Below are 26,696 nucleotides of genomic sequence, written 5' to 3' on the forward strand. Positions count from 1 at the left end.
CTCAAATATCACCAAAAGAAAGCTCTATTTGTGTGAAAAAAATGCTAAACTTGCATACAGTGTTGCAAGACCACGCAATTACCAGTTAAAGTAGAGCAATGCCGAATAGCAAAAAATAAATGTCCTGGTCATGAAGGAGGTGAAACCTTCTGGAGTTCAAGTTGTCTTAAGCACAACTAAACTTTCTCAATCAACATTAAAGGGGAACTGAAGTTCCGCTGTAAGAAAAAGCGAGCAGGCACGCTTTTATTGCAACAGAGACATGCACTGTCTCTTCTGCAATAAAATGCTCCTACCTCCCTGCTCATTGTCTTCTTCCCATACTGTAAACTGAGCTGCACATGCATAGCTCAGATTACAGTTGCAGGCTGGTTTCTGAGTATCGGGATGATGGCCTCCTGCATATGCGTAGGAGTGACATAATTCCCAACTTGCCAATGAAGAGGCTCAAAAACCAGTACTCTGAAGAAAATGCTGGCACCGGCAAAGGACAGTTGAACAGGTAAATATTCACCTATTAGTTCCACTTTAACTAATTCTTAATCCTTATGCTGCTAGCATTAGTAAATAGATAGGAAGGAATATTATATATACAGGCAGTCCCCGGGTTACGAACAAGCTAGGTTCTGTAGGTTTGTTCTTAAAGCAGAGTTCCACTCACCCTGTCAAAAAATAAAGTCAGCAGCTACAAAAACTGTAGCTGCTGACTTTTAAAAAACAGCCACTTACCTGTCCCTCGGTCCCGTGGTGCCCCCGCAGCCCATTTCACCGGCCATCCTGTATTCCAGGAGGCCGGCATCTTCAGTGTGGGTACCTGGCTGTGACAGCTTGCGGCTTCAGAGCCAGGTACCCACTGCGCATGCGTGAGTAGCGCTGCGCTTCATGAATGGTCCTGTAGTCTTCTGGGACCTGTTACATGTCCCAAAAGACTACAGGGAGGGAGGGCACCTTCCGTTTCCAATCGCCTAGGCCTGTCAAATTCGGGTACCCACCCCCCAATGGGAAGCGGGGGAGCAGTCCTTAAAGCGGAACTTCTATTAAGTGGAGCTCCGCTTTAGGTTGAATTTGTATGCAAGTTGGGGTTCTCCGAATTGAAGTGTGGGTGCAACCTTATCTCACTGTAAATATGGCATGTCTAATTGCAAAAAATGCTGTACTAGCCTAGCAATGCCTTATTATACAATTATTTGAATTACTTTACTACATAACGTTTTTTCATGTGGATAAGGCTCGGTTCACACTGTTACGTCCCCAAAGTCGAGCAACTTGCTTGCAATCTCCTTGTGACTTTTGTGATTGCAGTCTATGGCCCTGACCTGAGTTGCATTAATTAAGATGGCATGCTTTATATGCATGATAAATTGCAACCGTGTGAACTAGGGATAATAGCACAATGTTATGACATATGTATCTAAATTGTATTGTATTTTCTTCAGATGTTGCATTTGTACCAAATGTTATTCTTATCAAGCCTTCAAACAGGACTTCTACTTGCACTGATGTCTGGAAATGATTCCTAGTGAAATAATGCCACCTAGTGTGCACACACTGACACGTATTAGACCTCTAGAAACTAGTGATCATATTCGTCCAAATCCTTCTAGCTGTTTATTTATTAAATGATCATCATTTTAAAATATTCATAAAGTTAACTGAAGATTTAAGAGTCAGACTCTTCCCTAAACGTCTGGAACACAGAACCCCCTCAAGGATGTGATGTGCAATGAGCGAACATCTGGCCAGCCCTGGGTGATAGTCTTCTGAGGTTTCACAGCTTCTCCAGGATTACACACCAGTTCCCCTGATCGTGGTACGTGTGCTGGACTGTAACATCCTGCAGTTTTCTGCACAGTGCCTCCAGCTCCCCTTCCCGAAACACGTGGTAATATCGATGATACACAGAGCTGGGCACCAGCTGCTCTGCCCCCGTAGAGGCTTCAGAGTTCTTGGATTGACATTTTGGCTTGAGATGCCATGGCACTAAAAGGTCCTGAGAGTCGAAGGCTGTTCTGTTAGTGTGAACAGGTAATTTGCTATTGGAGTCCTGATTCACATCGGCTTTGCTACTCAGAGGTAATGGTTCATTAAAACTTTTGCCTTCCTTCAGGTATTTCGATTTCTTCTTGTTGTACTCCTGTTCCATTGCCCAGACATAGATTAACACCTGCCCACCTTTCCTAAGGAGATCAGTTAATTCTTGTAGAGCTGCCAATCTTCTTTCCTGAATATAGATTTAAAAAAAGCACTTTATAACATCCTGTTTTCAAATGCAAAGGAACATTTAGCCTCACAGATCTTAATGCACTAGTAAACTTTCTCCGTGAAAAAAAAAAAATTCTCCCTGGCTGACTTACCTTAAAACGAAGCCCTCCAGCGGTGCACTGTCACCGCTGACAGTTTCCATCTTCACCCGATCTTCCTTATGGGTTCATGGCTCCAGCCTTTTGAATGGCCAAGCTGCTATGACGTCACTTCTGCGCCTGTGCATGGGAGTCACGGCCGCAGCTCAGAGCTCTGAAGGGATGGCACGACTATGGCGTCTTTTCAAAGTGCATGCGCCCATGACATCACCAACTGATGCTCACTAGAATATCTCCTCAATGGTGCATGTTCAGGAGATATTCATTTTGCCTACAGTTAAGCGGCATTATAAGCTTACCTGTAGGTAAAAGTAGCAGAAAAGAGTTTACTACTGCTGTAAAGTAGATGTAAACACCAACTGGATGACATTTAGTCTGCTAAAGCACAATGTATAGTAAACAAAGGCCGAGCCCTTTTTTTCTTTAGAAAATACGGTTTTCACTCTTTAAATCTTCTGATATCCTCCAACCCAAATTTAAGACTGAATATTCAGATTCCAGTCCTGACTAATTGGATTTAGATATTTTTATTTTACTTTATACTTTTATACTTTAAAACTTTTCAGTTAGATGCGTGTTCTAAAAAAGCCAAACACAACTATTCGGAAATGTTTGAGATCCAACGATCTACCTACCTCTGTGGTGAAATGGTGTATTACTGCTATAGAGATACAGGCATCAAATGAACCAGGTCTGAATGGAACTGATAAGGCATCACAAACACAGGCCTTGTATTCCTTTTCTCCGCAAATGTGTATAAGATTTTTACTGCGGTCACAACCTATCTGTACAAAGAGGAGGGAAACATCAAGATTAGCAACAAGAGAAATATGAAATGTGGACAAATCTCCATAAAGTATGTTTACAGAAGACCTCTCAGAGATTCTACTAATGTGATAATCAAAAAAAGTGAAGAAAAAAAAAAAAAAAAGAACTAAACATTGTAAACAGTGACCGCATCCAAGCAGCTGCACTCACTGGGTATTCTGACAGCCATGGGTTCCAGCTGTCAGAATACAATAGCCATCAAGGGTGTTTTGTTCATCGACGTTATTATCATGGATGGAGGAATTTAAAAAATCTATGCCTGTATGGCCGGCTTTGCTTTAATTTATGCTGAAGAAGTTGGCCTGCATGTAACTGTAGAAAAAAGCAGAAATAAAGGCATGTGAAACAAAAAAGGAATTCACTTAGTAAATATTATCATTGCGGGTATTAACCACATACAGTTACCAGAATACATTATTTTCTGCTATATCGGACCTATAAATTCATTTAAAGGGCAAGAATCCAATGACGTTAACCTTATAAATAGAGATTATTTAAAGTATATGCTCACTAACAATAGTAAACAAATCCTCTATGCAAATTGAATAACCTCTGATCATTTAGTAAATCAGCCCCAATGAGCCTGCACACTGTCATGGATTTTTGTAGTCAGTACATCAGCCCCCATAGAAGCCGGCAAACAAGAACTAGTGTTTCTCCTATTACCAAGGAGCAATTATGAGCTGCATTGTGCAGTACACGGAGGTACTATCTGAAAAAAGGATAAGTATACACAAAGGTACACTCATCCTTTTAAAAGGCTATGGATCTAGACAGAAACCCTTCACGATTATTTAGAGGAGAGAAGACAGCAAATAAATGAAGACAACGCAGAACATTTAACAAAACACTGATGTGGAAAATGTTCCCATTAAGTGATCCAAACAGAGGAAAGACAAATGACCTTGAAAGTGATCAGAACACGCCAAAAATGTTAATGAATTGTAAACTAATTGAAGCGAACAAAGCGTATTAGTTTGCCATTTGCATCTAAATTGCATGAACTGCATTTCAGCTCAGACTGGCTTTTTGTCTTCATCCAAATAAAGAGGAGATGATGAGTTGAGCTATGAGGCTCAATTACAGTTTCTGGGAGCTGTTAACTATGGGTTATTGGTTGTCATTTCTGTGTCATATACCATCCCTGGTGTGAGCTATTACAAGTACCTACATCTAAAAACAAATCAACTAAAAACTAGAACAATGTTGTATTCGCAACTGTAGAGCAATTTATTCACTCATATTTTTTCATTTTCTTTACATACTAAACACTTAGAGCACCTAATCAACTTTATCTCAGAAGCCTTCATTCCCCTTTAGAAATAATGTGTAAAGCATATCTAAACCCACAAACAAAAATGTAATATATTCCATCTTACCAATCCCTAGATGTGTTGGCTGCATTAGTTTTCTTTTTTCAGCTTCCCCCCTCCGTTTATTCTTACCAGGTGATAACACACTTCCTGTCCCTAGGTGGCTACATTCACTCCTCCACTGTATCTATGGAGAGATCCATGGTTGTCACTAAGGCTTGTCTTCAAACATGTCTTCCTCTCTTCATTTCCATTATATGGGGGCTGATGGAATTAGTAGTTTACAAAAGAAACTTACCCATTTTTGTGCTTCCAGTTTATCTCACATGTAGTGACATGGACATTGCAGTGCTGGCAAAATCAACATGTTTTTCTGTACTTGCTGAAAATATTCTTAGCCTGAAAAGAAGAAAACCAATGCAGCCGCCACATTTAAGGACTAGTAAGCTGAAACATATTACCTTTTGTTTTTAAAGCAAGACTTTAGGTGCTGGGCTAATAGATAAAAAACAAAAACTCCTTTTAAAATCCCACTTACCTAAACACATGGTAATGTAATCATCCTTCTATAGTGTGTACTGTCTCAATTAAGAGCACTAAGTGTAATTTCTGTCTGCTGCTTTGTTCCTCTGCCACTAGCATGAGTCACTTCTGACAAGCTTTCCTGACACCAAGAGACAAATGGTGACAGGACAGGGAGCTCCAGCAAAATGACAGCCTCAGCTCTGTTCCTGTGAACTGTGTGGAGGGGGGTAATCTGTTCCTTCCAATCAACTCTCAGAGCTTTCTGCCCTGTACTCTGCAGAGTGTGATTTCAGCCAGCCGCTTTTCTGGGTATAACGTGCGGCAATGGAATAGTTCTTCTAGTGGATTCACCAGGTAAGGAAAACTTTACACTTGGCAGGATGGGTTAGAGGTAGGGATGGCTATATATATATATATATATATATATATATATATATATATATAGATATATATACACACACACACACAGTTAGGAATTACAGTAGCCATTCCTCCTTTTTCAAGGGACCATAAGTAATTGGACAATTGAATCAAAAGCTGTTTCAAGGCCAGGTGTGGGCTACTCCTTTGTTATTTCCTCATCAATTAAGCAGGTAAAAGGTCTGGAGTTGATTCTAAGTGTGGTATTTGCATTTGGAATCTATTGCTGTGAACCTACATCATGTGTTCAAAGGAGCTGTCCAAGAAAGTGAAACAGACCATTGTAAGGCTTCAAAAACAAAACACATCCATCAGAGAGATAGCAGCAACATTAGGAGTGGCCAAATTAACAGTTTGGTCCATTCTGAGGAAAGAAGAACGCACTCGTGAGCTCAGCAACATAAAAAGGGATGGACGTCCACGGAAGACAACAGTGGTGGATGATCGTAGGATCCTCTCTATGGTAAAGAAAAACCCATTCACAACATCCAGACAAGTGAAGGACACTCTCCAGGAGGTGGGCGTATCATTGTCAAAGTCTACAATCAAGAGAAGACTACACGAGAGCAAATACAGAGGGTTCACCACAAGGTGCAAACCATTCATAAGCCTGAAGAATAGAAAAGCCAGATTAGACTTTGCCAAAAAACATCTAAAAAAGCCAGATCACTTCTGGAAAACCATTCTTTGGATGGATGAAACTAAGATTAATCTGTACCAGAATGACGGGAAGAAAAAAGTGTGGAGAAGGCTTGGAACAGCTCATGATCCAAAGTACACAACAACATCTGTAAAACATGGTGCAGGCAGTGTGATGGCATGGGTATGCTTGGCTGCCAGTGGTACTGGGTCATTGATGTTTATTGATGATGTGACAGAAGCAGCCGGATGAATTCTGCAGTGTTTAGAAATATACTGTCAGCCCAGATTCAGCCAAATGCAGCAAAGTTGATTGGATGGTGCTTCACAGTTTAAATGGACAATGATCCAAAACACACTGCAAAAGCAACCCAGGAGCTTTTAAAGGAAAAGAAGTGGAACATTCTGCATTGGCCAAGTCAATCACCTGATCTAAACCCAATTGAGCATGCATTTCAGTTGCTGAAGGCAATACTAAAGGCAGAAAGACCCACAAACAAAGAACAACTGAAGACAGCTGCAGTTAGAGCCTGGCAAAGCATCAGAAAGGAGGAAACCCAGTCTTTGGTAATGTCCATGGGTTCCAGACTTCAGGCAGTCATTGCCAGTAAAGGATTCTCACCAAAATATTAAAAATGAACATTTTATTTATGGATTATACTCAATTGTCCAATTACTTTTCGTCCCTTGAAAAAGGGGGGATGGCTACTCTTAAGAGCTGTAATTCCTAAACCCTTCCTCCAATTTGGATGTACATACCCTCAAATTAAACCTGAGAGTGTGCACTTTCAGCCCATATCCATTATAGAACTGTAGCTTGAATATGTTTTGGTAAATACCTGAAACATCTAAAATTGTGCCTAACTAAAATGGACCTAACTGTGTGTGTGTGTATATATATATATATATATATATATATATATATATATATATATATATATATATATATATATAGCCTGGAGTTGGGCTTTGAATATGCTTTATTTCTGTTATTACCACCTCCGAATTACCACAAGAAGCACTATGCTGTGGTAGTTTTTAAATTAGATCCTGTACCACGAATGGTCATTCTATTCCAAAACTGACAAAGGACTTGACTGAACAAAGCTGTGACAGATGGGCCAGGTCTTTCCCTCTCACAGCCATCCATTCTATGGGAATCAATTGGATGAAGGCTTTAAATCCCACAATACCTCTGCTCTCCACAATCAGAAATAAGTAGAAAGAGTTCAACTATTGTGTGAAAACTGCTTTAACATTTTCCTTCTATTTTTAACCTGTTGGGGAATATGATCTCCAATTTATGAGTAAAAGCGTATTCATTGTGCAACTTTACTTTTGGTGCAGTTACACTTTGTAGCTTGCCATTCCAGCGCACCCTCCTTCCCTGACAATTTTGTATTCACCTGTCCCGGGTCCAAAGAGTATCACCCAAAAAGCTGCAGAGCCGCTTGTCAACACCGTTTGAGCAGTACTTGTGCAGTCCAGTTCAATGAAACTAAATGGAGAATGCTCAGCATATGCGCACACTCGCCTCAGAAGAGGGGTAGAGACAGATGCATTATGCATAGGTCCAGCCACAGGTCATCCATTCTCCACAGAAACTGTTCCAGAGATTATAAAGTGTAGAGGGGCATGACTTGCCTTTGAAGAGGTTAAACCCCAATTCATTAAGCATACAAGAATATAATGGAACAGACTTTCATCGGACCAGTCCTATTGTTCTCTGCTTCAATAACACATTTCACATAAGATACACTATATTGCCAAAAGTATTGGGACGCCTGCCTTTACACACACATGAACTTTAATGGCATCTCAGTCTTAGTCTGTAGGGTTCAATATTGACTTGGCCCACCTTTTGCAGCTATAACAGCTTCAACTCTTCTGGGAAGGCTATCCACAAGGTTTAGGAGTGTGTCTATGGGAATGTTTGACCATTCTTACAGAAGCGCATTTGTGAGGTCAGGCACCAATGTCGGATGAGAAGGCCTGGCTCGCAGTCTCCGCTCTAATTCATCCCAAAGGTGTTATATCTCGTTGAGGTCAGGACTGTGGAGGTCAGTCAAGTTCCTCCACCCCAAACTCGCTTATCCATGTCTTTATAGACCTTGCTTTGTGCACTGCTGCGTAGTCATGTTGGAACAGGAAGGGGCCATCCTCAAACTGTTCCCACAAAGGTTGGCGCATGAAATTGTCCAAAACGTCTTGGCATGCTGACGCCTTAAGAATTTCCTTGAAAAAAAAACCCACCATAATCCCCCCCCCCCCCACCAAACTTTACACTTGGCACAATGCAGTCAGGCAAGCAACCGCCAAACCCAAACACCTCCATGAACCTCTCTACGCACTGTTGTACTAATCTGAAGGCCACACGAAGTTTGGAGGTCTTCAGCTATTGATTCTGCACACTGTGCAGTTCAGCATGCTCTGACCCCGCTTTGTTTATTTATGTGGCCTACCACTTCGTGGCTGAGTTGCTGTTGTTCCCAGTTGCTTCCACTTTGTTATAACACCACTAACAGTTGACCATGGAATATTTAGTAACCTATCATGGTACCATGCTTTAATTCACTGAGCTCCTGAGAGTGACCCATTCTTTCACAAATGTTTGTAGAAGCAGTCTGCATGCTTAGGTGCTTGATTTTATACACCTGTGGCCATGGAGGTGATTGGAACACATGAATCCAATGATTTGGAGGGGTGTTCTAATACTTTTGGTAATATAATGTATATACACTAAATGTAAATTACAAAGTGTAACCACATGAGAAGGGAAGTAAGAAGCTGCAGAGAAACCAAGATTTGCAGCCTCAGCCTCTTTAACTCTTCATTTTTTTCTGGCCCACTAAACCTATAAGCAGGAGAGATGTATATAACATGTAGAGGAAATTAAAATTCCCACCCCCTAAAGAGTGAAAAATATATACAGTATCTGCAACATCACAAATCTGTGGGTCCATTCTTATAATGTTTCCTGGTAACCAAAACTGTCCAACATTTGAGACCTACACAAGGCATTGTAGTACAGTTGCAGCTCATTCAAGTCTATACGACGTTAGCAGGGTGGATAAAAAAATCAAATAAATCAGATTTTTTTTATTTAACCACTTGCAGCCCTGCCACTGCATATATACGTGTGCAGGGCGGCACTGGGGCACAAAAGCACATTTTAAAATGTGCTCCGCGCTCCCGACCTTTTCGCGGGCAGGGGGCGCACGCGCGCTCCCGCCGACCCGCGGGTGACACCATTTGATCCCGGAGGGATCAATCATTCGATTTCAGCCAGTGATGTCTGGCTGAAATCAGATGATCGGTCCCCGTCCTATCCTGTCCTGTGTTGACAGTTACACAGGACAGGATATGATGTCATTCTTCTCTGCCTGGACACATTCCGTTCCAGACAGAGAAGAAGACATACAAATTGTGAGTAAAACAGCACATACCCACAGTTAGAACACACCTAGGACACATTTAACCGATTTTTACTGATCACTGTATCAGTGTCGCTGGCGACTTCCGATAGTCTTAGCGCCCCTCCCAGATAGCGCCAGATTGCCCGCCAGTACACCAGTAATCCCGTTTAACCCCTTGATTGCCCCCCCCCAGTTAACCCCTTCACTGCCCTGTCACCAGTGTCACTGATCAGTGAACCGATTTTTACTGATCACTGTATCAGTGTCACTGGCGACTTCCGATAGTGTTAGCGCCCCTCCCAGATAGCGCCAGATTGCCCGCCAGCACACCAGTAATCCAGTTTAACCCCTTGATCGCCCCCCCCCCCAGTTAACCCCTTCACTGCCCTGTCACCAGTGTCACTGATCAGTGAACTGATTTTTACTGATCACTGTATCAGTGTCACTGGCGACTTCCGATAGTGTTAGCGCCCCTCCCAGATAGCGCCAGTTTGCCCGCTAGTACACCAGTAATCCCATTTAACCCCTTAATCTCTCCCCCCCCTTCACTGCCCTGTCACCAGTGTCACTGATCAGTGAACCGATTTTTACTGATCACTGTATCAGTGTCGCTGGCGACTTCCGATAGTGTTAGCGCCCCTCCCAGATAGCGCCAGATTGCCCGCTAATACACCAGTAATCTAGTCTAACCCCTTGATCGCCCCCCCCCTGAATTAATCCCTTCACTGCCCTGTCACCAGTGTCATTGATCAGCGAACAGATTTTTACTGATCACTGTATCAGTGTTGCTGGCGACTTCCAATAGTGTTAGCGCCCCTCCCAGATAGTGCCAGTTTGCCCGCCAGTACACCAGTAATCCCATTTAACCCCTTGATCGCCCCCCCCCCCCAGTTAACCCCTTCACTGCCCTGTCACCAGTGTCATTGACTACAGTGAACAGATTTTTACTGATCACTGTATTAGTGTAACTGGTGACTTTCGATAGTGTTAGCGCCCCTCCCAGATAGCGCCAGTTTGCCCGCTAATGCACGGGATTTTTTTTACCAAAAACATGTAGCATAATACATTTTGGCTTAAATTTATGACTAACTTTGAGTTTACGATATATTTTTTATAGCTGAAAGTAGAAAATATTGTTTTTTCTCAAAATTTTCGTGTTTTTTTTGTTTAAAGCGCAAAAAATAAAAAGCGCACAGGTGATAAAATACCACCAAAAGAAAGCTCTATTTGTGTGACGTAAAGGACGTAAATTTCGTTTGGGTACAGCATTGCATGACCGTGCAATTATCATTTGAATTAGTGCAGCACCAAACAGCAAAAAAAGGCCTGGTCATTAAGGGGGGTAAATCCTCTGGGGCTCAAGTGGTTAAATCGGATTTTTTTAAAATTTTTATCAAATTTATTTTAATAAAATGCTTTTGGAGTAAAAATCTATCTAAAGATAGTTTTCTATTTAAGATACATTAATAATTTAGTTTGTTCAGCATGAAATGGAGCTTAGTTATGCAGCATGAGGCTGTATATTGTGCAATATTTACATTTTTGGTTAACTTATTCAATGAATCCAAGTTCTGCAAGCTGAGATAACATGCACTGCATTGATGCATTCACACAATTTCACAGTAACCATGAGAAAAAACATGAAATAAAAGAATATGAGTAGTTCTTCAACTATGTGTGATTAACCTAAAATCGGTTCTGAAATCGCTGTTTTACTAACCTGACAGCTTATTCTAAAAAGGAAACCTTCATTTGGTTTGCAAATATTAAAGATTCTAACTACCAGCAAGAATGAGTCAGATTCCTTACATTTGAAGAGCACCTGTCAGTTTAGATCCATCATGGCAGCGCCTGTTAGCGGGCATCCACTCCCCTGCTGCTGCCACCACATTCCTCACCTTGTTGTTTCACTGCGGCAGCACCAGCTGTCCCATTAAAGAGAATGGGACTGTCGGTGAGTCAGCAGCGGGTCAGAGGAAGAGCCGATGCAGGACAGAGATGACAGTTGCTCTTTAAAAATTATGATTTAAATCGAGCCTTTTCACTAGTGATTTAAATCAAATCCACCCTGGACGTTAGTGTTCAGGCGTTGGCAGTCTTACACTAGGTTTTCCTGACCGGGTTGCAGATAGCACAGGAGGCCACAGCTGTCAAAGCAGGTAAGTACAGAACTGCAGAGCAGGATACGACTGTGTGTATTGAGGGGACTAGGGAGGTGGGCTGGGAGAATTATTTGTAAAAGGTGAATCTCTCTTTTTTTCAAAGCATGTACACATAGCAGTACTTTCATAATCCATTCCATCAGCTAACTCATGAGTATTCGTCCTTTGCAGAAAAAGTACAGTATAAGCAGACTCAACAGCCCTGTTAGTAATGTGCAAACAAACTTTTATAAAAACATCAGCAGCTAAGCCCTTGTCTCTATCTACAACTACCCCCCCTTTTTTTTCAACCTTTAGCAGGGCTCACCTGTCAAGTGAAAGCATTCAGGCAGCTGCGCTGCCGCCTGATTGCTTTCACATAGCCCTCTACAGTGCCAGCTTCCACCCCCTCCCGTGCAAACCTTCCCCCGCTCATTATGTCTCCCGGGCTTCACTTGCACATCTGCAGGCCCAAGACTGGTTCAGTGTGTACTGGCGGGTAGAGGGGAAGGACTTGGAAGTGATGTTATGGCGGCTCCCCGTTGACAGATCTCCTGACCATGAGGTTGGGAAAGAATGTAATGCAGTGTGACGTATATTACATTCAGGGGAGACATGCAGGGTCTTTTAGACCCTGGATGTCTCAATAAACAGGACCTGTCACCAAAAATCATCATATAGGGCAGCGTTTTTCAACCACTGTGCCGCGGCACACTAGTGTGCCGTGAGATATTGTCTGGTGTGCCGTGGGAAAAATTCCAATTTCATCTGTAACATGTGGCTTCGGCTCACAAATAGACCAATCATTAGAATCTAATGATTCAGTGGTCGGCAAGCCGCGGCTCGCGAGCCACATGCGGCTCTTTACCCAGTCTAATGCGGCTCTTCTGTGTGCCGGGCGCCTGCTCCCCTCCCTCCTCTCGGTCGGCCGCTCCCCTGCCTCCTCTCGGTTGGCAGCCCCAAAAGTCCGCGCGGACCTTTTAATCCGGCTTGCGGATGTGGCTGTCAGGATGTGTGTAGGCGGGGCAGCGTGCCGAACGTGAGGGGAGGGGAGCTAGGCTCCTCTCACAGTCCGCCCTGAAGACCCGAACGGCGCGGGAAGACAGCGAGAGGAACGCAAAAGGTAAGTGAATTGACACGGGGGACTTGGCTTACTAGAAGGGGGGGGGGGGAATAGTACTGTGGGGGATGAAATACTATATGAGGGATGAATTACTTTATGAGGGATGAAATACTATATGGGGGGATGAAATACTATATGGGGGATGAATTACTATATCAGGGATGAATTACTATATGAGGGATGAAATACTATATGGGGGGATGAAATACTATATGGGGGGATGAAATACTATATGGGGGGATGAATTACTATATGAGGGATGAAATACTATATGGGGGGATGAAATACTATATGAGGGATGAAATACTATATGGGGGATGAATTACTATATGAGGGATGAATTACTGTATGAGGGATGAAATACTATATGGGGGGATGAAATACTATATGAGGGATGAAATACTATATGAGGGGATGAAATACTATATGGGGGGATGAAATACTATATGGGGGATGAAATACTATATGAGGGATGAAATACTATATGAGGGATGAAATACTATATGAGGGATGAATTACTATATGAGGGATGAAATACTATATGGGGGGATGAAATACTATATGGGGGGATGAAATACTATATGGGGGGATGAAATACTATATGAGGGATGAATTACTATGGGGGATGAATTACTATATGGAGGATGAATTACTATATGGGGGATTAATTACTATGCTTACTATGGGGGAATATTACTATACTTACTATGGATGACACATACACATCATTCATCTACTCTTGGTCCGGCCCCCGGGTCCAATTATAAAATACTTTATTATTTCATAATAAAGTAATTATAAAATAATTTCTTTGTGTTTGATTCCTATTCAAGAGAATTACTTTATATATAGTCAATATAGGCACAGAGGTAAATTTTTTTAACATTTTCTAATGGTGGTGTGCCTCGTGATTTTTTTCATGAAAAAAGTGTGCCTTTGCACAAAAAAGGTTGAAAAACACTGATATAGGGGACTTTTTGTCCCCTATGGGATGAAAAAAAAATTAGGTAAAAAAAAAGTTTACACCCAAGCACATAACCGTCCCTCAAACAAGAAAAATTTGAGGCCCCCCACCCCCACATATACGCACGTACAAACATAAAAGTATGCGCTGGGTTTCCTTTGCATGAAAATGTTCATTGCATATCGCCGCGCACGCCAGAATGAGAGGAATAATTCTAGCATGAGACCTCCTCCGTAATACTATACTGAGAGCTTTAAAGGGTTGCCTATAGAAAATATAGGGTACTGAAGTGTGTTGCCATTTCACGAGTGCACACAAATTTAAGGTTTGACATGTTGGATATCTATTTACTTGGTGCACCACCTCTTTTATTTTTTCCCAAAAAAAATAGGGTATTTTTTTGTTTTTTGTGCCCTAAAATTAACCTGTTGGGGAATATGATCTACAATTTATTTTTTTACTGAAATTTTGCATTTCCTAGACCTTTGCGTTAAAATCGTGGGACATGAAAAATTGAAACTACCACTATATTATTCTCTAGGATCTCTGCTTTCAGAAAATATATATGTTTGGGGGTTTTGTGTAATTTTCAAGCCTAAAATGCTTTTTTAAACGTGCAAAAAAAGCAAAAACGGCTCTGGCAGCAAAAGGGATAAAGGATAAGCCCGACACTTCCCTTTCCTGAGGAGCGCCCAATCAGTGCTCATCACACTGCAAGGTCTCTCCCCTCCCTGCTAGCCCCCGGGTGCAGTGCTGGAGACAAGCAGGAAGGGGGGGAGAAGATATACAGCGCAATGTTAAAAAAATGAAAAGTTTAAGTCGCCATAAAGTCCTAGACATTCCTAAAATTAAATTGGTTACATTTTTTTTTTTAATCTGGACAAGTAGATTGTTATGCAGGACAAATAGATTGGGATTTAGTCCCTGGACAAGAAGTTTTTAAAAATAATTTCCACACCCCTGTAGCGGTGTCTTTGATGAATAGGCTATGAATGATAACTTATCTCCTCTATGCTATGCAACAGGCAAAATGGTGGAAGCCAAGAGGGCCTTAACTAGGTCATAAGGACAGACTAGGGTAGAGTGGTTTGTTTAATAATTATGGACTAATTAGTTCATACTTTGAGCAGTTCATATTTAGCAGCAGTTTCAACAACATATACATGTTAGCTTACCATGTACACGTCCTTGTTGACACCAAGATATTTCCCATTGCCACAGCCCACATCAGCCACAAGAGAACCCATTGGCAAAGACCTGAGAAAGTCCACCACTCTGGGCCATGGAGTGTGTCTGGTGCTGCTGAAATGGCCAGCAATGTCCTCATACACCTTGTGGACATATTCCTTTTCCATGGCTGCTGCTCCCAAGTCTCCCACCACAGGAGGGAAACCCCTTTTCTGCTCTTGTTGACTGTCGCAAACTGATGGGAAGGCTGCACAAGCACAGAAATGATTCGTGTAAATTTACAAAGATATTCAAACTGTTTCTAAACCACATATTTCAGCCGTCTGCCTCAGTGTCACCCACATACATCCCCCATGCCTTTGCACAATGGTTGCATTTTTAACATTCGAAGGATAGCAGCAACATTTACAACTTTAGTGCTTCCGCTGAGAAGCATCCAAAAACATATATAAACAATTGTCTTGTGTCAATTATGCTACCTACTTACCTGCACATTGGTTGGTCCACTCTACTCTTTTAGAAAGTAATCCACAAATGGTGGTCAAATAGGTGCCTACTGCCCATAATATTATGCAGGAAAACAAAATAAATGGTTGCCTGGCTCTTAAAAAATAACATCTCATTCTGCTTAAATTATATCCTAGTGAAGAACAATTAAAGTTGTTCTAAAGGCTCAAGATTTGTTTACCTTCATGCATAGAATGCATGAAGGTAAAAAAATTTTGAGCCTTTAGAACAACTTAGAGCAGCCCCCCTAACACTTACTTGAGCCCCATCCCGATCCAGCGATGTCCACGAGAGCCTCGATTCTCTGGGGACTCTCATTCCTGATTGGGTGAGGCAGTCAATCACAGCCAGTGAGTCAATCAGGAGAGGGAGGGGGCAGTGGCAAGCCACAGCTCTGTGTGTGAATGGACACGCGGCTCAGGACTGCACCTGCTTGGGTGCCCCCATAGCAAGCTTCTTGCTGTGGGGGCACCTGAGAGGGACCAGAAGCAACAGCGGGGGACCTAAGAAGAGGAGGAGCCGAGCTGCTCTGTGCAAAACCACTATGACATGTTTATTTATTTATTTTAAAAACTACTTTATTATCACTTTAAATGGTAAGGTTGGTAATGCCAACACACGAATATACTGATGACTATAAATACCTTAAGATTCTGACACGCCATTTTTTCCTAGTGTTATCATGACTGTGTAATATGACAACACAACTGATGGATTTAAAGAATAACTCAACATTTTCTATAAATACAGTCCCCTCTAGATGATCTTTTTACATTTTTAAGGATTTTATCTAACTTTTTGCAAACTCCCAGTTTTTTGGTTCTGCAATAGTCTTTTTGGGTCCATGCACAGTGGGCCTATAAAAAAAAAAAAAAAGCTAGTTTCCTAGCGCTCACATTTGTGTACAGGTGTTTAGGAGCAGTCAGTGGTTTTTTTGTGCCTGAAAACTGCTCTCAAAAACACAATTCAGAAGGGTTTTTTTCTGCCTCTAAACACTGAGCTTAAAATATGCTTCTAAATCTCCTAATGTGCATGGACACATCAGATAACATTCAGCTGCTTCTACAGGCAAAATGCAAAACTCCTCTAGAAGCCAGTTTGCATGGACCCTTCCAGTCTTACTCTCAAATGTAAAGCAGACCATAGTTTATGCGATTGATTCCCCCATCAACATAGTCAGTGTTGATGGGAGAATCCCTCCAGTGGAGCTATTGTGTTCTCCCAGCAGGGGTGCGTGGAGCAATCCCTGCCGGGAGAACACAATGATTACTGCTAGCGGCTATGGCCCTTGCATTAATTGCATGTTAAAAATCCAACATGCTGGTTGTATCCAAGTCGATTGATGAATCGACTTGGGTACAATCAGCCTGCCCGTTGATGGATCAACTTAGGTACAATCAGCCTGCCCAAAGATGGATCGAATCTCAGACGCTCCTTGCTGGACTGGCCGATATTTGATCCATCTATGGCCAGCTTTAGGGTCAGCATTCATTATAACCCCCTAGGCAAATCTCAGTGCGCTACTGAAAAATGTTGCATTGTCTGCATCACTTTAGATACAGACAATAGTCAAGGAGTATCCCACCAAAAAGAAACTTCTATTGCAGAGTATGACTAAAACCTGGCTTGTATTACAGTGCAGACTTCTAAGAAAAGCATTGAGCAAATCACACATTTTTGGTATCCCATAAATCAACAGTGTACAGAACACCTCTAGGTTGCCATATTAGAAAGTTTCACAAAATTAAAGGGGTTGCAGATTGAAATGGAAGGGTAATTTTTAATAACAGCGCAGTGGCTTAGTGGTTAGCACTTCTGCCTTATACCACTAGGACTAGGGTCAATTACGTCAATCACAACCAGGACACTATCTGCATGGAGTTTGCATGTTCTCCCTCTGATTTTGTGGGTTTCCTCTGAGTACTCCAGTCTCCTCCCACACTTCAAAGACATGCCTGTATGTTAATATGTATATATGTTATAAGATCCTTAAGGGTAAGGACTAATATGAATGTTTAACATTTACACATATGTAAAGGGCTGTGTAAAACTGTTGGCATGATATAATTATGTAGATGGATATATACATTTAAAAAAAAATATATAACTAATGTTGAGTTTTCCTTTCAATGAGAGCATAGCTGAGGGGAAATCTGTACTGAAATGAATATGTAGGCTGCCATTACTGACCTCCTTCAAAAAATCCTAGTTGCCTATCTGCCTCTGGCTTCAGTTCTAAAACACTTACAGTCAATCACACAAATTTTTTACCATTATAAATTTGCTGGTAAAATTTGTGTAACTGTATTTGTATGACAAATTTAAAGTAGAACTATGGCCTGCTATCAAACCTAAATATGTGCTGCAGCACTTAAACATATCTGCACTTTTCTTTTACTCCCTTTAAAAGGTCCAATAAATACTTGTAGATCCTATCAGCGAAGTCAACCTAATGTACCTTCCTGTCATGGGGTGACAACGTTGCTGCACTATTTCTGAATTCAGAGTTCCTTTTTCACCATTATGTAGGCTGTGCCTGCCTGTGCTGCAGTGAGATGAGAAGATGAGCTTTGTCACTGCAGATTGTGAAACACAAATGAAAGAGGATTTGGCACACCCAAGGAAGTAAAGGATTTTTTGTTTTTTTACTTTATGAGGTTTCTGCAGCTCATAGTAAATTGGGGCCTGTTTAAACTGTCACACAGGAGCCTTTACATATAACTTAAATAAGCCTTGTTCAATGTCTCCCTAGATCTCCCACATCGCTCCTCTGTATATATTAGGAAGTGAAGCCAGAGAATGACAGATGTGGAGAGCAGGAAGGAGCTCCAAAATGTAAAATAAATATATATGGCAGTGTTTACAACCCAGAGTATTTTCTCATTCCGCTCATATATTTTATTAACAAAAGAAACAACAACAAAAAAACAACAACCACCAAATTCTCTAAGAAACGCACCGCATTTACAGGGGCCATGTCTGATTTTCCTGAAAGTGAAGGATGTTCTTGTCCCCCTCTTGTTTAACGTTAACTCCTCTGTGTTCCCGCTGACAGTCCCAACTTTCTGCCCTTCTGACACTTGAATCACATCAAACTTTCTTGGAGTGATGCTGGAATGAAGGAAAATAATTACATGGTGTGGAGCAGGGACAAGGAAAAAATGGTCTTAGCAGTCACAATGAAGTGTCAAAGTCAATATGCAGCTGTTGAAACTGTCAGCCGCACAGCCATTACATTAGGAGGGAAAAAAGGAAAATGGTTTTTGCTATTGAAAAATAAATGAAGTGGAAACATCTATAAAGAACTAATAAACTGGTCAGTTTATGAGCTGTTTTGTCTTCCAAAAGACCCTATACTTTACGATAAGAGATGCACTGTGATGCATGCTGTTGTATTAAAAAAAGGGCCCTTTTATAGCCGATTTACTGTGCTGTCATGACACAGAGCAAGTAGTAATTTCATCCATATGTTCCGATACCACCTGTATGTATGTATTGATATCTGCTGTCTGTCCTCTGTCTTCAAATTTGATGTACTTTTTCATAGGCTTTTTTGAGTTTGGGCAAGGACACAGGGGCCCCATGATCCCCTATTGTCCGGGGGCCCCATGAGTTGTCAGTCCGCCCCTGTGAAGTACTGTACGTGCCATACCTGTGGGATCCCCCTGGAAAGCACTGTAGTAGACATTGTTGCTACAGTGATCTCCACTAGCATCTGGTTCTTGTACTAAGAGGATTCCCTGCTGCATTGCAAACTCAGCAGATTGCTTTCTTGGCACAGGTGCCATTCATGGAATGCTTTGCATTTTCTCAGTGATTCTCTGATTGGACGAGGTGGAGATTGTGACAGGGCAGCCACTTGGAACAGGACCCAGAAACTAGTGGGGATCGATGTAGTAGCAGTGCCTACTACAGTGATTTCTAGCTGTAATGGGCAAAGAAACCTGCCTTATGTACATATGTAATTATAAGTATAAATGGGACTTATTATTTAAGACACATCGATACAATTAAAGTGGAACTGTAGATAGATATACAGGGATGCACAATTTCTATTTCCCAATGCCTGGGACATCCAGTTCCGGACACCGGGCAGGTGGCTTTTTTCTACGTTTAGCCCTGCTGCTGTCCGATTGCTTCCACACACCCCAGTAAGTCTGCTCTTCTCCCCACCTTGTTTCTGACCTGGAAGTGATGTGCATGACGTCACTTTTGGGTCCCTGTTGTCAGTGTCCCTGGCCATCGAAGCCAGGAAAAAAAGCAATGTAGTGCGATCTGCACTGCATTACATTCAGTGGAGTACAGGGTTTTGATGTCTCATTAGAACCTGTCACCAAAAAAATCACTTTTTGTCTCCTATGTGATTCAAAAAAAAAAATTAAGTTAAACTTTTTTTTAATTGGAAAAAATTAAAGTTACACCCAAGCACATACAATTTCCCCCATATATGCACATACAAACTTAAATCGTAAATGCGCAGGTCAAGGTGGCTACACAGGCAAATGTTGATTGCAATACACAATACATATCACCACGCATGTTGGAATGAGTGTAATAATTCTAGCATCGGACCACCTCCGTAACATTAAACTGATGACCTTAAGGGGGCTTCTAGCGTCATCTATAGAAAATATAGGGTACGTCTGTCGCCATTTCACGGGTGCACACAAGTTTAAGCTTTGACATGCTGGATATCTATTTACTCAGTGCAACCTCATCTTTTACATTTTACAAAAAATGGGTAATTTATTGCTTTTTATTGTGCCTTAAAATTAAATTTAGTGTTTTTTACTGAAATTTTACTTTTCCTAGACTTTTGCGTAATGTCATGTGACCTAAAAATGTGAAACTACCACTATTTTATTTTCTAGGGTGTCTGCTTTCAGAAAATTTAATGTTTGGGGGTTTTATGTAATCTTCAGGCTTAAAACGATTTTTTAAACGTGTGCGAAAAATGTAAAATCGGCTCTGGCAGCGAAAGGGTTAAAAGATAAGTTCACCTTCAGGAACATGTTTCATGTTCCACCTATTTTTAGGGTGAAAAATGTTCTCGCTCCTGTAGCAGCTCGGTGATCCGAGCCCTCTGTGTGACAGCAGCACGGGCAGAAGTTCACCGTACTAGCTGTCACTTCTTGAAAAGAGTGTGGCTGTGTGGGGTCCCACCCACACGGTCGCTTCATTAATTTACAGAGTTCTATGAATTAATCAACCACAAGTACCGACATCCTTTGCAGATGTTGGCTTGTAGTTCTCAATGAGCTACCACAGTGCTGGTGAGTGCTCTGGTAGTTCCTTGATTCTTCCTGTCAATGTGAAACTGCCTGACTGTACGATGTAGAACCAGACAGCCTACACTAACAGTCTGCAAGAGCCTTGCATTGCTAATGGCTTTCCAGGCTCCAAATAAATAAATAAATAAAATGTAAACACAGATTTTGTTTTTTTACCTGTAAAAAAATTAGCTTTTATTATTTTTGTTTAAAGGTGAGCTTATCCTTTAACCACTTACAGACCGCCCTATAGCAGATATACTGCTACAGGGCAGCACCTGTAGACAGAATCAAGTAAACATACGTCGTTCTGCATTTACGGGTAGGGGAGCCCTTTTGCGTATGTCGATCACTGGGCCCTGGACGGTTATTACCCACCGGCGCCCGGTGATTAGCGAGCATCTCCAATGTTTTGTTTACAGTCTTCCTCCCTGTCAGCTTGAGCACACTGCTCGGGATGGCTGTGCACAGTACAGCCATCCCGATCAGTGTGCTTACAGTGAAGTACACAACCCCCTCCCCTAGTAAAACACTCCCAGCACACGGTTAACCCTTTTATCACCCCTCACATTAACCCCTTCCTGCCCAGTGCCATTAGTACAGTGTCAGTGCTTTTTTTTAGCACTGAGCACTGTATTGGTGTCACTTGGGTGTCAGTGACACTAAGTTAGTTCCCCCCCAGTGTCAGAATGCCCGCCGCAGTCCCGCTAAAAGTCGCTGATCACTGCCATTACTAGTAGAAAAAAAAATCCCATTATCTATACCGCCATTTGTAGATGCTATAACTTTCACGTAAACCAATTAATTTACACGTGTTAGGATTTTTTTTAGCAAAGACATGTAGCAAAATATATTTTAGCCTAAATTTATGCCGAAATTTGATTTTTTTTATTTTTTCACTGGACATATTTAATAGCAAAAAGTCCAAAATATTATTTTTTTTCTCAAAATTGTCGGTATTTTTTTGCTTATAGCGCAAATATTTTTTAAAAAACACAGGCTATCAAATACCACCGAAAGAAAGCTCAATTAATGGAAAAAAAAGGAAATTTCATTTGGGTGCAGCGTTGCATGACCGCGCAATTGTCAGTTAAAGTAATGCAGCGCTGTAAACGCAAAAAATGGCCTGGTCATGAAGGGGGGGTAATTCCTCAGGTGGGCAAGTGGTTAATGGAATGGATACAGGAGTTTGATTTGGCTGCTCAGCATGTGTTAGTACTGAGCGCCCAACTGCTTCCATGTGCGAGGGTAACCTGAAGGAATTATTTTGTTTGTTTTTTTTTCATTAGGGCCGGCATCTAATTTACTTGCTCACTCAGATATGCTTCTGCTGAGTGTTAAGAGAGCCCGACACTCCCTTTTCCTGCTGAGCACTCAATTGGTACTCGTCACACTGCAAGGTCTCTCCCCTCTCAGCTAGTCCCCGGGTGCGGTGCTGAAGGCAGGCAGGGAGATAAGCAGGAGATAAACAATGCAACGTTAAAAATTTTAAAAGTTTATGTCGCCATAAATCCCCTTTGATTTTTAAAAGCCCCAGACATTCCAAAAAGTGCCTCAGATTTAAATAGGGTTTTGGTTAAAACATTTTTCTTTTAATCAGGACAAGTAGATAGAGACCCCGATTTAATCCCCTGGACAAGTAGTTTTTAAAAAAAAAAAGCCAAATCCCTGATATAAAAGACCTAGGTTAATGCAGCTTTGTAATGATTATTGCACCATTACGTGTTTTTCAAATATAAGCATTTGAAGGATTTGAATGTTACCATGCATAACCCTCTTCCAGTTGTTGTATAGCAGAGCTGGGGTGTGAAAGGATGAAGCAGCACAAGAATCCAATCAATTCACGTAAGGACAAGAAGCATGCTGATAGAAGGAGAAAGCAGAGTAGCAGAGAGATGAGCTCCTCACTGTGCTGCTTCTCCTTTCACAATCCAGTCACAGGCTGGGAGCAGGTCCAGGACCACCTGAGTTCAAAGGAAGAGAGTTGAGTGATACTGGCCACAAGACTGAGCCTGGAAGGTAGCAACGACTGTAGCATCAGTACCTACTACAGTGATTTCAAGCTTCCACAGGGATCCCACAGTTAGGGCACATCAGGGTGGATTTGATTTAAATCACTAGTCAGTAAGGCTTGATTTAAATCCTAGTTTTCTACATAGACTAATTCTTGCTGGTATAACTTTAATATGCAAGTAGATGAAGATTTTTAGAATAACAACTTTTCATATTAGTTTTTTTATCCCCAGTTTAATAGGTTAATCATTCATATTTGGACAACTTTTCTGTCGTACTTAGGAAGGAGAAAAATAATCATTACCTTAATAATAACAATTTAAATAGATTTATACAACTGAAACAATAACATTCCAGCATATGTTATTTGCGTAAACAAACATCCATGTTTGTTAACTAATTTGGCTAAACAAAATCTATATATTTTAAGAAACTTAGACTGTCAGCCCCTTCCTCCTCACACTTAGTTTCACTTTCTTCTTGTGCAGATCTATTCCACTCCAAACAATCAGAAAAATATTGTTTCTATTCTATTCACTGAACTTCTTGAAACGTAGCACTGAAGGGGTTGATTCTGTATTCATAGGTTTGTAGAAGTTAGGATTAAGGTCTTTTTCTTAACTCTGTTCATGTTATAACATTTTTGCTGTGAAGAAGAGGCATGTGATCTCCGCTGAGTCAAATTCAGTTTTGAGAACTGCAAAAGTAAACCAAGCATCTGTGATAATATCTTGTAGGCAGAGAAACTGCCCAATAATCTTACTAAAACCTCTGGAAGAGCATGACATTGTGAATGGATTCATGGAATTTATTTACCAAACAAATTACACATATACAGCCTTATTCTACATAATTAAAAAAATAATCTTTATTTCATGATGGAATAACCTTTGGATGGTAATATATTTTCCTCAAAAAGCATTTTATTCAAAAAAATCCGATTTAAATCAAAAAAATCCGATTTTTTTAAAAAAATCATTGATTTTTATCCACCCTGGGGCACATGCATACTTACATTGGTTCAAGCTGGAAACGTAACTATATAAAAGCTGTCAAATCTAAACTTCAGCTTTAAACAAACCTTTTTGCATAGTTGTGTCCACCTGTAACAGTTTTGGGTGGGTTGTTTACACAATGTCAGTAAGACGTAGAACTCATAGCTGGGTTTGGAATTGTTACATCTGAGTTCTCTAGAATGATCTGTGTTGTTCTGATGTTAGAGTTGTTCAGACATCACTGTTATTTCCAGGCAGTTAAACAAAGCTTTAAACATGGGACATGTATGCCTTCGCTGTCTCTTGTACTGTCCTCTGCAGTATGTGCTCGCTTCATAAATAAAACAGCAATAAACCTCCAGCTGTTCAAATGATGAGACTGTGGTAAGCGTCAGTCACTGTGCAGATATACGACACAGCAATGCAGCTTCCATCACAATATGCTCCAGTTATAGAGGAGATGTGCAGAAATGTAATCACTTAATCACTTGAGTCAGTGCCAACACAAACAATTCTACAAAATGCCACGTACAATGAACGTAGTACAGTAAACCCTAAGAACATATATACAAACATTGCAGTGCTAAATTGTTATTAATAGAGTATATTTCAGTATGTCACCATATAGAAATAATGCAAATATAAATCCATAAATCAAAAATAAAAAGTTCTCCTAAAACCCAATATGATATAAATCCAGTGAGTAAATAATAAGTCTCAGTGTGTCTTGTTCCAACCTTCAGTGTACAAAAAGGAATCACCCACTGTTTTTCCTCCACCATGTGGGGAGATTGCAGGCTTACCGCAATCCAATGCTGTCTAATGGATTGAACAGCAATATGCGCTTTATTTTGAATTATCCTTCAGGGTTTCTCTCTCTCCATCAATAAAAACCAAAATTGTTCAAATCCAAAGGAATCACCAAGGCACAAAAGATGCTCATAGTGCAGTATTTAAAGTTTTACTAAACCTACAACAGTAAAATCAGTCTGTAGATGCAGTAAAGCATGCTTGTCATACTCACTGTGGAACCTAAGGGGTTAATCCTCGGCACTGTGTAAAAAGGCTGTTTGATCCTTTCTTCTCTGCCCCTCCTCTTGTTGAAATGACCACCTGACACAGACTGAACCCGTAGTCACATGCACATGCTCAGTTTGGTGTATATTGCTAGAGGTTTTTTTTTTTTTTTTTTCTTGGGAGAGAGCATGTGATCAGCACAGGGCCAATTAGCACTATCCAGACAGAAGGTCAGGACTCTCACATCCTCCTAGAGCAGAAAGAAAACTCCTACAAGATTTAACCAGTGCTGGCACTTTGCAGGTCAGGGGGTGGAGCCTGAACATGGCGGCACGGGAGAGAGTGTAGTTTAGCACTCTCCGTGAGCCTTCCCCCCCCCCCCCGTTTATCTCCCTATGAAGCCTCGTCAGAGGGTCCAGCTGCACTGAACGCAGGGACTCACCTGCTGGAAAGAGTCGGCGGAGTCCCGGGGACGGTCGGAGCCGGCAGAGTGTCGGGAGGGTGCTGGGAGAGAGACACATCGGGGTCTTCCCTTCTACGGCGGCTGCTGAAGAGGAGTGGGGTTGCCTGGGAGACGACCGGGTGGCCTGGAACTTGGGGAGAGCCGGGAGAGAATCGCCTCGTGGCTTCAGCAGGTCTCTGGCGTTCTGCGGCGACGGCTTCGGAGGAGGAGCAGGGTTGCCAGGGAGACGTCAGTGAGTCAGCTGGGACATTGGAGAGACGCTGACACTGACTGACTCCGACACGTGAGAGGCAGTGGAGGAGCTCTGGGAGCTCCGAGAAAGAGAGGGATTGCCCGGCATCTCAGCAAGTGGGTGAAGCGGCTGAGGGTAAAGGACATATTGTCCCTACAATAGATATAACATCCATATAAATATATCATCTCCTCGCCTCCTACACCCAACCTAACTCCACCCTAACTTCACATCATTCCCATACCATACCCATATAATTTCTAATTTTACAGCTCCACAAGTATATACCATCATGCTCATTTTTTACGGCTAAACATTCTAACCCCCACTCTACTCCTTTCTCTAACTATTAACTTGCATATTAACTCTAATCGAAGGGGGCCTGTAATGGGAGGATAAGTTACATGAGCTACGAGAGACCCCTAGGAATCCCTTCAAGAGGAGACAAGCGGATTCAAACACAGAGGACTGTTTCTGAAGTGAAGTTCCAACGCGGTGGGTGAGTGAGGACCGTGGGTCCCTCCTGCAGGTCCTCTTTTACTCTGCATATACATTGGTTTTGTATGTTAGACTTTTATATACTTTGAGTTCCTGCACTAGATTGTGAGGTGCCTGGAAAAAGGACTGTGACTAAAATACTCAACCAGAAAATAAAAGAAATAGGGGATTCCTAGGACAGGTCTGAAGATTGGAGGAGTAAAAGACCAGGAGTTTCAGAAAATAAGAGATAAAAATTTTCCAAACTACAGCATGAAAGGTAAAAATACCAAAGGGAGCGGGCCTAAGAACACCCAAACGGGTACGATTAAGAAGTATGTGTCACAAGGAAATGTTACCCCAGAAAGAACTCAGGGAATAAGTGAAAAAAGTGAATCGGAAATAAGTCTGGATAACAGCCCAAGACTTTCCCTGGGCCCAGTTTACAATAGTCAAATGGAAGGTATGGAATCAAGAGAGTTGGAAAGAGATATGCAATTACCTAACAAAAAAGAAATGGCAGAGATGTTTTAAGGATTGGAAAATTCCATAAAGCAAGAGATGGGGATGATTCGGGAAGACCTGGGACAATTGTTAACTAGGGTGGAGGAAATGGAGGAGAAGGTACAAGCCCAAGCTCAGACCATCCCAAAACTAGAGAAATGGATAATTGAAGATAGAAAAGAACATAAGAGATTGCTTTATAGGATGGAAGAACAAGAAAATAGAGAAAGGAGAAATAATATCAGAGTAAGAGGAGTACCAGAATTGACACAGGGGGAAGATCTAAAAGAGCTATCTGGTA

At 41.5% G+C, this 26,696-nt stretch overlaps 1 protein-coding gene across 1 annotated transcript in view; it reads right to left on the reverse strand.

The window, feature by feature from the left end:
• Positions 1-1,585: 1,585 nt before the first annotated feature.
• Positions 1,586-26,696, reverse strand: part of ALKBH8 (alkB homolog 8, tRNA methyltransferase) — a 78,495-nt gene continuing 53,384 nt past the window's right edge. The window contains exons 9-12 of the mRNA XM_089687298.1: positions 18,384-18,535; positions 14,905-15,164; positions 2,996-3,145; positions 1,586-2,221 (exon numbers count right to left, since the gene is read on the reverse strand). Coding sequence (XP_089543424.1) covers positions 1,769-2,221; positions 2,996-3,145; positions 14,905-15,164; positions 18,384-18,535 — 1,015 coding nt within the window. The 3' untranslated portion in view covers positions 1,586-1,768. The remainder of the gene's footprint in view (positions 2,222-2,995; positions 3,146-14,904; positions 15,165-18,383; positions 18,536-26,696) is intronic.

The sequence above is a fragment of the Staurois parvus genome, unplaced genomic scaffold (assembly GCF_062004578.1).
Source record: "Staurois parvus isolate SC_StPar_1 unplaced genomic scaffold, SC_StPar_1.0 ptg000422l, whole genome shotgun sequence".
Classification (NCBI taxonomy): domain Eukaryota; kingdom Metazoa; phylum Chordata; class Amphibia; order Anura; family Ranidae; genus Staurois; species Staurois parvus.